Raw genomic sequence first — 12,501 nt, 5'->3', positions numbered from 1 at the left:
TCTACCGGCAACAAGACTGTTTGAGGTTTTGGGATGGAAATGCTTTCAGCCAAATCAGAATGTACAAATTGACAATTTGAGAAACATAGGGACCATGTATTAACTTCCTAGCCTAGGAATTTAGAGCACTTGCATGTTCTACATAACCAAGGTGCTCTGACATATGCAACAATTCAACATTAGAGTCCTGAAACAATTTTCTTATCCATCTACCTATATTGTGTCCTTTACATCCATAGTGACTTCACTGAAGTAAATCTATGTGCTAAACAGCTGAGAGTGCAACATACTTTACAATTTGACGCTCTGGGTTGCAGTGTGAGGAGGCGGGGGGAGACGTTGCCTGTAAGTTGTCTGTTGGGATGGTAAAAGACTTCTGAACGGCAATGCATGTCCACTCCTGCTCTGACAGCCCAACTGTACTAATTTCTAGATCCCTAATGCTGATTTTTGTTGTCATAAGAAAACGCTGACAGTATGTGCATCATGAAATAGGCTCGTCTCACAGATTGCGATCTTGCTGAACCGGGAGGGGCTCCCAAAGTGCAAGCCTCATGGTGGTGAGAGGTTTCTGCCTTCACTAGGCATGAAGAAGCATAAGCGCGGTGATGGTAGCATACCGTGTTGTGATGAGTAGAAGTGAACAAGTTCTTTTTAACAGGTGTCACCAGAATGAGGACTACAGGCTTACTCAATTTTAAAGTTCTGCTGGTGTGCGCTTAACTCACCCCTGGCCAACTTCGATTTGGTGTGTAGTGCTGTGCAGCACATGACTGGTGTAGCTGCGCTAGACGTACGTGTGCCTTGGAAGGTTACAATATAGGAATAATACATTACTAAGCAATGCGTGCCTGGTGAGAGCATGTGCTGGGTGTATGTGTGTCTATGAGTGGTACAATGCATGGAGGATGTAGTGTTGTGCAGTGTGTGCATGTTAAAAGCATGTGCTGGATGTTTTTGAGCCTGTGATTTGTACAGTACTCGAAGGATACAGCGCTGAGCAGAGTATGCATGGTAAATGCATGTGCTGGATGTATGCGTGCCTATGAAAGGTACAGTCCACGACGGGTGCAGTGCTGTACAATGTATGTACACTGTATACACACCCTGCAATGTATTTATGTATGCCTGTTAATGGTATGAAACATGGAGAGCCCTGGGTTCCACTTTGGGAGACACAGGCCTGCATAGATGGAAAGGAAGTAGCGAAATCCCCCTAGACACATTTGTTTATTGCTGCATTTCTGTAAACTGGTTAGGACACACATTGGAGAGAGGAGGGTTTGGCTTCCCCTGTATACTTCATAGGGTGCTCTTTATTTCAGTGGGAGGTCGCTAGGAAGGGGCCTATGCATATCTCTAGAAGGAGAGGGGGCTGATAAAAGAATCATAAAGATTAGAACTGGGGCCCCCTGGGCTCAACTTTATATACAATATCACGGTGGCTGACATCCAGGTGTGAACTCCAGTCACTTTCATGGCCTCTGTTGTGGAGCTATCAGCTTTAGAGTAGTATTTGCTGTGACAGACTCCTTTCAGGAGAAAGAAGAGAGCAAACAATTGAGTGCTTCAAAAGAAGGGGACACCCAACACAAGCTTAAAAGAATCAGACTCTAAATCACATTGGGTGTCTGGAAATGGACTATTACAAATGGAGTGTTAGACATAGAGTCTATAGTTGGCAGAGGTATACACCCTTGTCTAAGTAGAGACCAAAATCCTAGCCAGGGTAATTCACTACACAACCTAAACTATCCAGTGCTCACCCTCTGGTAGCTTGGCACATAGCAGGCAGGCTTAACTAAAAAGGCAATGTGTAAAGTATGTGTGCAATAACTCATAAAGTGACACAGCGAAAACACCACAAAAAGTACTCCACACCAGATTAGGAAAATAGATAATATTTATCTGAATGCAATAAGACCAAAATATCAAGAATCCAATGTCCACAAGTAAGGTTATGCATGTTGTAAGATTAAATGCTATTATAGCGCTTAGAAACACAATAACTCCAACTGGGGCTATTATGACGTCACGATCGAGTTGTTCCCAACAGGCGGATACACTCACAGGGGAGTGCAGCCTGTTCACAGAGTCGCACGGAAACCACACACAGTACCTTTGGTAAACAAGGAAACGAAGACATAGCACGGAGTTGGAGAGATGAGGCGCCGCTGGGTGCGATGTGGAGACGGTTCCTGGCTGCGGATGGGACAGTGAGGCGTCAGTTCTTTACTGCTGCGCAGAGAAGGCGAAGCATTGGTTTGGTCCAGTTGCAGGGCAGGTGATGCGGCACCTGTGGCTGAGGCGTCAATCCCTTGTGACCCGGCGAGGTTGATGAGTACAGCAGGTCAAGACAGGATATATCGACTTTGCAGTGTCACAATCACACCGCAGGACTTCAGCGGCAACGTCGGGCTTACATTGCAGGCCACGTCACTGCATTCAGCGAGGACCACTGAGCAGGCAGCAGCATGGCTGGCATCTGACAGTGGCGCCGGTTCTGGAGTTGCTGAAGTCGGTGAACCAACTAGGAGCTAGCAGATGAAGTCTTTGTTGCCACTGAGACTTCAGAACAGAAGGCAAGCTCAATCCAAGCCCTTGGGGAGCACTTGTGGAGTCCTTCCAGCAGTCAGGGAGCAGCAGGCAGCAGGGCCACAAGCAGGACAGCTGTCCTTCTAGAAAAGCAGTCCAGATGAGTACTCTGGGCATCTCAGCAGTCCTTCTGACAGAGTCCAGTTGTAGATCCAGAAGTGGCTGATTTGGTGGAGTCACAGACTCAGTATATAAACCTAAAAGTCACTTTGAAGTGAGGAAACTTCAAAGAGTGGTTTTGAAGTCCACAAGTTCCCCTTTCAACCAGCCCTGTCTGCCAGGAGCCCTGTGGGGGCGTTATCAGTCCTTTGTGTGAGGGCAGGCCACTGGCCTTTGATGTGTAAGGGAAAGCCCCTCCACCCGTCCTGCCCAGAGAAATCCATCTGCAAGCAGATGCATCTGAGTGTCCTGTGTTTATGGCTGTCTGGGTGGAATGCAAAGGGGCGCTGTCAACCAGCAGAGACCGAACGTGGATTGGAGACAGGCTGTCAGGCACAGATGGCATCAAGTGCAGAGAAATGGCTACTTTATAAAAGTGCCATTTTTGAAATAGTAAAGTAAAATCCAACTTCAACAGTAAGTAGGATTTTTTTTACTACCATTCCAACCATACCAAATATGACAATCTATTCCTCTCAGATCAGAAATTACCACTTTAAAGCATATACGGGGATCTCTAATGCTGGCCTAGGAGAGGAGCAGGCTTCACAGTAGTGAAAAAAAACAACTTTGGGAGTTTTTCACTACCAGGACAGGTAAAACTTATGAGTACATGTCCTGACTGTTAGTTACATAGCACCCTGCCCTATAAGTTACATAGGGCCTACCTTAGAAGTGACATATGGGAGAAAAGGGGAATTTAAGGCTTGCCAAGTAGTTTTAAATGCCAAATCGAAGTAGCAGTGGAAATGCACACACAGGCCTAGCAATGGCAGACGGGGGACATGGTTAGGGGGCTACTAATGTGGGTGGCAAAACCAGTGCTGTGGGTCCACTAGTAGCATCTAATTTACAGGCCCTGGACACATCTAGTGCAATTTACTGGGAACTTATAGGTAAATTAAATATGCCAATTAGGTATGAGCCAAGGTTACCATGTTTAGAGGAGAGGCCACAAGCACTTAAGAACTGCTCAGCAGTGGTAAAGTGTGCAGAGTCCTAAAACCAGCAAAAATGAGATGAGGCAAAACGTTGAGGGAAGACCACAGTAAGGCTGTCAGGTTTAACAGGGAGCTTAAGACCTAAAACATGTGGGAGGAAGGGAAGCTCTGCAAGAGTTCTGCCTGTGATCAGGATTGAGGGGCAAACCTCCTCGTCTCCCTGCTGGGTGAGGGGGCATTATCCAGGGAATCCAAGACCACCTGACCTGTAGCCTGTAGCACCAGTGGCTGCCTGCTTATCAAGACCAAAGTGCCCTGTGAGGAAGTGGAGAGAGTTGGTGGGGGGGAGGATTGGGGGGACACAAGGAACAGTGGGGAGCCCTGTCGAATGGACTCCCTTTGTGTGGTGTGAGGAGACTGCTGCTGCACTGATCGGGTCTTTGCCCGTGTGCAGGACGAAGTTGGCGACCACTGTATGCCAAAGAAGAGCTAGTATGAATTGAGCTGTATGCATTGCTGTGCTGATGAGCCCTGAGTCTGTGTGTGTAGTGGGGAGCGGCAACCCAATATGCCAGGAGGGGGTGCCGTGAAAAGACTGCTGTGTGGTAAGAACATTAGACTCTGTGCAGAAGTGGGCCACAAACCAATATGCCAGGAGGGGCACCGGCCGAGAACTTCACCGTGCTGGTCTGATTGCAGCTCGCATAACATGAGGATACAGTGCCCCCGTCCGTTATTATCTCTGCCATTTAATTCCTAGCCTATCAATGGTCATAGTCAACTCATTATCTGGATGCTCCTTTTGTAAAAAGGTAGTCTACAATGTACATCAGTGTGAATCATGATCCTGTTTCTGTCAGAACTTGCCAGACCCTACATGGGCCTGTTGCCTCAGGCCTCACGTTCTGCTGCATTCGTCTAGTAGATGGTGCAGCTTCCCTACAGTATGTTTCCCACTAACAATGTAGACTTCTTTGTACCCTACTCAGAGCAAGTACTTCAGTCATTGCAATTAGCTGAGGCAGAATTCTGGCTCTTTTCTTCTTTTGTGAATTATGTGCATTAGCAGTTTGTTTTCCTCTACGCTTAGCTATGTTGTTCCCCAGTCCTAGTGTTCACAACCGGGCTTGAATTAAGAAGTAAGTGACTGGAGTTAGCATCAGAACACATGCACCGAGACATAAGGGGCCCAGTAGAAAGGCACAAGGGGTAAACTCTCATTCATCAACAAAGAGTAAATTATTTCCAATCAATGACCTGGCCCAAGGAGAGTTCCCAGTCTTCTTATCTGCACTCTTGTGCCCAAAGTAGGTTGCCAAAAGGTAGACCATTTTAACTCTATTGAAGCAGTGAAAGAGTTGATGAACCTAGAAATGTGGTGGATCATGTTGATTGTGGCGTAATGCATCTGCAACCCATGAGTTACTTGCCTCATTATGACACTCCTTAATGTTTTAATTTCAGTTTATGGATTTTAGCGTACTAAAAAAAGGAATTAGTAAGGGGGGTTTATTGGAATACAATAATTTATTCTCGTAGGTGAATCACCAGCTCCTCAATATTGGGTATTTCCAATGAGCATAACAATCTCAACGCACCCCTTGAAGCATCAATTGGTAGCTAATTTTATTCTCTACTACCTTATACTAGAAACAATTACGTTTTTGTGTCATGTGTTGTTTGGCATCGTTTTACTGCGGACATTAGATGCGGTAACCAGTGAAAACCATAGACCTTGTGGGTGGATCTTGCATGCTAAAGTGAGGAACTTGCTACTGTGAACGCTGAATGTTTACTAATAAATATTCATGTATTCTGAGTGTTGGATCTGCATAGAATTTGACTTAGTATAGAAAATAATGCACGACTTGGAAAATGTGCCTACCTGAGTGGCCTTCAAGTATCACAAAGTATCCTTAATAATTGCTTATTCACATGAAATGACGTGCTCATCTCTAGATTAATGTAGTAGTAAGTTATATTAATGATTACGTATTATGTATTTGCTTTATTAATTGTAGGCCTTAAGTTAGTGAGGTCTTGAGCCTAGTTGCACTGCTTAAATAATTCACATAAAATGGCTGTTTAGAGAACTGAATACTTGTATTGTTTCGCTGTGTTGACCAAACTCTAGTAAATGCTTTCTTTTCCCATGAGAACTGCTTGCTAGAATATGCTGTATTAGCTATTGTTACAATGTAAAGTTTAGTGTGTGTGAAAGTGATGTTCCCAAGAGCTAACAATGGATGCACTGACTGAAGGACAGAGAGTTACAAGATTGTTACCTGACGAGTCCGACGATGGGAAGAGGAGAAGAGGAGCCAATCATCGACATGTGAAAGACAGTTTAGTTATATCCTAGATTTGAAGTTCTACTTTCATTGGACTAAATGTAAATGTACGATCCTTTGACCAATGGCAACGTGTGAAGAGTTTTAGAGGATTTTAACTTAGCCCGACTGCACAGAGGGAAGTGCGCTATTCCGATTATCCTCATCTTTGAGGCTTTTTCCCGTTTTCCTTCTTCACCAATAAGGTGTACTCGCCTTGATTCCGCTACTTAGAGAATTCTAGCTTTAACTTTATTGCTTAGACTTATGATGCTGAATGCTGATCCTTAGACTATGCTTTACCAATGGTTCGGATAGCTTAGAGCCCCCTGTTCTGAACTGTTTCCTTTCATGGTCCAATGCTGATGCTGACCGAACAGATGACCAATTGAAGAAGACAGTCGCAGCTTGCTGATCCATACCGAGAAGAGGTACTAATCAAATGTTATTGTTTGATGTAATTTGTCTTTTGCTTCCTAGGTACCAACTGCTAATTTCTATAGGGCCATAGCTAGATGTTTTTCCAAATTTGTGTTGACTAAATTGTTTTGCATGAAGCAAAAACATGCTATTCTAATCACAAGGTTAACTAGGAGACTCACAGAAATGTTTGCTAATTATTAACAACAGTTGATGTAGGTTCTTTGCTGAATCTAAATGTATGCTATTTCTATTGTGCAGTTATTCTTGTTAACGATTTGTACTGTAATCCTAGAATGCGTAACCATGCATGCCTTATTTAAATTGAGATTCTTTAGAAGATTTGGGCAACTAGTGTTGTTTATGTATGTGTATCATACAGATTTGGAGACTAAGTTCTGTGATATTAGCATTGTTAATGTAGGGAAATAAACCTTCTACTTTTTTCATAAAGGTGTGGTTATTCACGGCCAAAGGGGTCATGGTGCGTGGAAATTACTGACTCCAAAGATGACTGATTCTACTGATTGATATTGTTATTGATTGGTATTGAAATTGAGTCCCATTGTGGGATTTACTCTAAGCGCAGTCAAAAGGTCCATCAAACCTCTAACATGTCCCCTTATAAATTAAAGATAAGAAGCCAAATAAGGTCAGACGCGCTAACACTGCTACTGTATCATCTGGCACATTTAAATTTACAAATGTTGTGAATAACAACTGCAAAAAATGCAGGACACATGTTTGCTTCATACAAGATACCTTTAATTACCAGCTCACTGCTGGGCTCTGAAGAGTAGTGTGGGTTTGCCTTTGGGATAAGAGTCCTCAGCAGCACTTCCGCAAGATCACCCTGCTCAGCAATGCTGTGGAGAATTTCCACGTCCTCCTCGCTGCCCCACGCCTGGCAGAGATCCTTCCTTAACGAGGCCAACAGGGGGTCGCTATCTGCATCCTGATGGCTCTGGGAGCCACACAGCCTCCTGTTCACCACTTGTGGCTTCTGTACCCACACATCCACTGCAGCCCAAAAGCCAGCGGGTAGCACCGAGAGACTTCCGCTCACCGAGCACTGCCCTAGAATCACCATCCTTTTCTTCACAACTCAAGTCCAGCGGCGTCAAGAGTATTGTCGTTCAGATACAGGCGTGCAAATAAAAATGTATTTCAACAACCTATCACAAAAGCAGACATCTTAGAACCAGGCTACGTTTTTGGTCTGTGTGTTGTATAGACAAACCGTACTAATATTGAGCAGGTGAGATGAACGCATACATTTCCCGTCGAACCAAGAAACAACTTAGTCTTCCGTATCTCTTTGGGCAGATTATTTCATACCAGCCTTTTCAATTGCGCTCGACTTTTTTGGAATATGAATGGAAACTAAAAAGGGACAAGTGCTGAAATTTTGCCTCGTAACTCTTTGAATGTTGAAGCCATCTTGGGCGGTGTGAAATGTGTCTCACCTGATCGTAGTGACGGGAAAAACTGCTCTTTAGAAAGAAACAAACAGTAAAGTTTGTCCTTTCTACTTCTATGTGAATTAAAAAAATAAAATAGCGTGTTCTTTTTGGCGTAAACAGTCACCTTTTTAATTAAAAACCATGTATACTTTTCTTCATTTGTCTAATATTTAATGACGTCTTTCATCTACAGATTTATCAAGGGCTGTAATTACTGAAAAATTCTCGCAACGTAATGTTGAGTACACAGCTTCCTTAGTCCCTATCATTAATGTTACTCTGTTTACTTCCTGAATTATAGGCATGTGTTGAGTCCGTTGTCTATGTTTAGCTCATCAATGGGCCACTACACTGGCGGACCTTGTATTGAATGTAGCTGTGCTTGAAGCTGTCAAGGGAGTTGCAGTGCAGGCAGCTCAGCAACGCGGCGTCGGCTTGAGTGTAAGGTAATAGTCGTATCTTTTGTACACATAATTTCTTTTATAGAATAGGTTGTAATTGCCCTGGGAAAGTCCTGTCACCAGCCTGTCGAGGCGATTGCACTTTGTACAGTGGCAGCTTAAACTGGAAATTTACTTACGTATATTCATTTTCTATATTGCAGTCCATAAATATTTGTGATTCTGAATTCCTTGCGATACAAACGTTCATACTGTCCCGGTTTACAACGTCATTAATAGCCACCCAAATGTAATGTTTGCAAACGTAAAACAGAATTTAACAAGTCGATACTAGTCGACTAGTTCCCAGCGAGTCCCTAATTTCTTATAAGCAGTTATGTTACAAAATTGTGGTTCCTTAAGTTGTTGTCCTTAAATATTACAAAGTAGTTGATGTGATGGTAAAAATTGACTTTGCACCTAAAGATGACGTTGCCGTGCCATCTCTACTATCTGGAGGCAAAGGTTACTTAGTTCTTGGAAACGTATGAGAACACCGACAAAGTAGATTTGAAAGCAGCAAAAGAGTGGTTTTTTTTTAAACTCCTGCCTGCCAACAGAGAAACTATGGTTTGAGAGTTTTATGTTTGTTTGGTATGAGTGATTTATTGGGGACATAGGTAGAACTCTTGCTATGTTTTCCTTTGTGTTTTTTTCTTGCAAAAAACAGGAGCGTATTCAACACGAGTAATCCTTTCCCCTTTTATGGTGAGTCATTATTATTTGCAAGACCTCTGTTACCTTCTCCGACCTTCCTTCAGAACTCACATTTTGTGCAGAGATTCAGGTAGACGACTCAGCGCCACATAAGTTCTTGGACTTTGCACTGATTTGAACTCTCGGGCTTTAACGTGCAAATGCATTAATTTGTTAATGTTGATTCTCCTATTAATTTATGAAGGAAAGTCTTAATTTTATTAAAGACACAAAGGCGAGTATTATGCTTTTTCTTTTCTTTTAATTGAAACAGCAGCTGCAGTCAAGAAGAAAAAATCTACAGAACCCATATGGCGAAACAACCGTAGCAAATAGGAAACAAAGTGTAGTCTGACATAATGCACCAATAACCAACGAGCAGTCCCAATATTACCTATCTTGACTGAGAACAGCTCTCTTTTCTTGTGCGAGACCAATAAGTAACAAATAACGGAATAATGGTACAACAAATACATATTACCATGAGAACCAATAAAAGTTACTGTAGAACCAAAAGAAGTCCAGAAACAAAATTCAGAAGTCTCTGTGGATCTGAAAGATGGATGTTCCAGAGAGTAGGTGAGGTCGATACTCCTGTAAGGCGAGGATTGAAGAAGGGATCTCTAAGAAGAGGTCTGCTGAGGCGTTGAAGATGCTGTTAGGGAGGGAATAAAACAAAACATAAGAATTTGTAGAGGCGGGATAATACTCGCCTCCGTGGCTTTAATAAAATTAAGACTTTCGTTCATAAATTACTAGGAAAATTTACATTTTATGACAAGACCGGAGGCTCCTATTATGCTATTTTAAAGCGAATCAATAACATTTAATGAAGCATGTTGTATTGGCTTACAATAAAACACTCTGAAAACATTATCATTAGACCAGTCAGCCGATCTGAGAATGTCCTCAAGACAAAAGCCAGCCCAGAAAGCTCTAGAAGCCATAGCTCCTCTAGCTGAGTGGGCACCAAAAGCGGAGGTATCTATACCAGCAAGCGACATGATCCAACGGACCAAACGAGCCAAGGTGGGAGAGGACACAGGATTAAAAGGTTTCCTGAAGGAAATGAGGAGGTGGGATGCAGAGGTGTTTCTCAAATCAGCTGTCTGTTCATAAACTTTCAAGCACTGGCCTACACATAACTTAGGGTGATCAGGGAAAAAGGGGTAGAAAACTGATGAAAGACTAGTTTTAGTATGTCTATGCACATTAAAAGGAACACCTATTGGGTTAAAATGACGAGCCGTAATATCTAACGCTCTAACATCAGATAAACGTTTGAAAGAAACGAGGCATAATAACATGGTACGTTTAGCAGATAATTGTTTCAAGGAAAGCATTGGATTGTCTGGCCAGGAAACAAAAAGGTTTAAAACCGCATTTACATCCCACAAAGACCTCTATTTGGGTTTCGGAGGATTAGAAAATTTTACTCCTTTTAAGAGACTGCAGACCAACGGATGTTCTCCAACCGGTTTTTCATTGATGTAAGTGTGAGAAGATTAAATCGCAGATCTGTACAGGTTAATAGTACAAAATAACTTACCTTTACTGGCTTCTGCTGCAAAGAAATTGACAATAAAGTTATATCTGTTGCAAAGGGATCAACATGTTTTCCCACACACCAGCTATGCCAGAGAGACCAAGCTGATCTATACGCTTTTTTCATTCCTGGAGCCCGGGCCAGATCAATGAAGTTTGAAGCTTCTGTCAAAATAGGTGGGAGAGATTGGAATTCCCTGATATTTTCCAGGTCGAAAGGGTGAGGAGATTCTGTAGCATCAGACTGTGGCAGAGGCCGAGGGGGTTGGTCAAGCGATCTGGAAAGGAGGGAATTAGGAAAGGAGCATCTATTGAAAGTTCCAGGAGAGTGGGGAACCACACCTGGGAATGCCAGAATGGAACTATGGGGACTAACGTGGCCTGTTGGTGTCTCACTTCAGCTAGCAACCTGGAGATCATAATGAAAGGAGGGAAGGCAAAATTGAGGGAGGTTGACCAATCCTGAGAGAAAGAACCGAAGGCTTGTGCTAATGGATCCGGACGCCAGCTGAAGAACTGTGGAAGTTGTGTATTGAGATGGGACGCAAAATGATCTATGTGAAAGGGGCCCCATTTGTGATGTATAGTTGTGAAGACCTCGGTGTGGAGCTTCCAATGGCTGGAGTCTCGGAAATGGCGAGAATGCCAATCTGCTACCGAATTGAGATTTCCTGGTAGGTACTCTGCTTGGACTGAAATTCAGTTTTGAAGACAAAACTCCCAGAACCCTTTCGCTGATTCTGCTAAAGGTTTGGACTTTGAGCCTCCCAGATGGTTGATGTAACGAACTGCAGAAATGTTGTCCATTCTGAGAAGAACCGAACAACAAGCTCTGTCTCTTGCAAGACTTTTGATTGCAAAGGAGCCGGCAAGCATCTCTAAACAGTTGATGTGCAACCTTGACTCCTCTAGAGACTATGTGCCTCCAGCTGAGATTGGACCACAACGGGCTCCCCAAGCCAGCAGACTTGCATCTGATTCTAATACAAGATCTGGGGCTGATGCCGTTCCAGGCACCTAAATGGTCTATCCACCATTGGAGCTCTGATCGAAAGTCCTGGTCTAGCACAATGGTATCTGAGTAATGAGACCTTTTTGGAGATGATGAATTTTCAGCCTCTGCAGGGCCAGATAATGTAAATGACCTGGAAAAATGGCTTAGCTCGATGAGGAAAGGAGGCCTACAATCCTTGCTAGGGATCTGAGGGACAGAAGAGAACTGCGTAAGATCAGAAGGATTTCTGATTTGCTGGATTTTATTTTTGCTGACGGAAGGAGAAGAGTGGCTGAAATTGAATCCACTAGAAACCCTAAAAGCTCGATATTGATTTTTTTTCAATTTTTTGAGCTGGAATTAATGAAGACTTTTCGTAGTTGATAATAAAACCGAGATCTGAGAGAAGAATGCAAAGTAGATGAATGTGAGTAAGAAGGAACGTACGATTCTGGTTCATGATAAGGATATCGTCCAAGTAAATGATCAGCCTGATCCCTCGAGCTCTGAGAAAGGCCACTACCGGTTTCATTCGTTTTGTGAAGCACCATGGAGCAGACAACAGACCAAAAGGTAGGGAAGTGAAGTGAAATGTCTGATTGAGCCATTGGAATTGAAGACATTTCTGTGAATCTGGATGCATAGGAACTGTGAGGTACGTATCCTGTAGATCTAGCCGCACCATCCAGTCTCCTTGAAGCAAAGAATCCCTGAGATGTAGAATAGTTTCCATCTAGAAGTTGCGATATTCAACAAATTGGTTGAACTGTTTTAGATTGATAACGGGACACATCTTTTTGTTCTTCTTTTGGACTAGAAAAACTGAGCTGACGAAACCCGCAGGGTCTAGAAAACAAGGGACAATTGCCTGTTTTTGCAGAAGAGATTGAATTTTTAAAGTGATTAAGTTTGTCATTT

At 43.1% G+C, this 12,501-nt stretch overlaps 2 protein-coding genes across 3 annotated transcripts in view; one reads left to right on the top strand and one right to left on the bottom strand.

Annotated features, from left to right (window-relative positions):
• The window catches only part of TRMT44 (tRNA methyltransferase 44 homolog), a 246,607-nt gene extending 238,777 nt beyond the window's left edge, over positions 1–7,830 (bottom strand). Inside the window, exon 1 of one of the 2 annotated variants that reach the window (XM_069203438.1) lies at positions 7,208–7,830. In XM_069203438.1, the coding sequence (XP_069059539.1) occupies positions 7,208–7,535 (328 nt within the window). In that variant the 5' untranslated portion in view covers positions 7,536–7,830. The remainder of the gene's footprint in view (positions 1–7,207) is intronic. The other variant, XM_069203431.1, reaches the window with a different exon arrangement.
• Positions 7,831–8,220: 390 nt separating this feature from the next.
• The window catches only part of ACOX3 (acyl-CoA oxidase 3, pristanoyl), a 496,146-nt gene continuing 491,865 nt past the window's right edge, over positions 8,221–12,501 (top strand). The window contains exon 1 of the mRNA XM_069203423.1: positions 8,221–8,354. The gene's annotated coding sequence lies outside the window, so the exon portion shown is untranslated. The remainder of the gene's footprint in view (positions 8,355–12,501) is intronic.

Source organism: Pleurodeles waltl, chromosome 1_2 (assembly GCF_031143425.1).
Source record: "Pleurodeles waltl isolate 20211129_DDA chromosome 1_2, aPleWal1.hap1.20221129, whole genome shotgun sequence".
NCBI classification, from domain to species: Eukaryota; Metazoa; Chordata; class Amphibia; order Caudata; family Salamandridae; genus Pleurodeles; species Pleurodeles waltl.
Note: the sequence above shows the minus strand (reverse complement) of the source record. Positions and strands in the feature narration are given on the sequence as shown.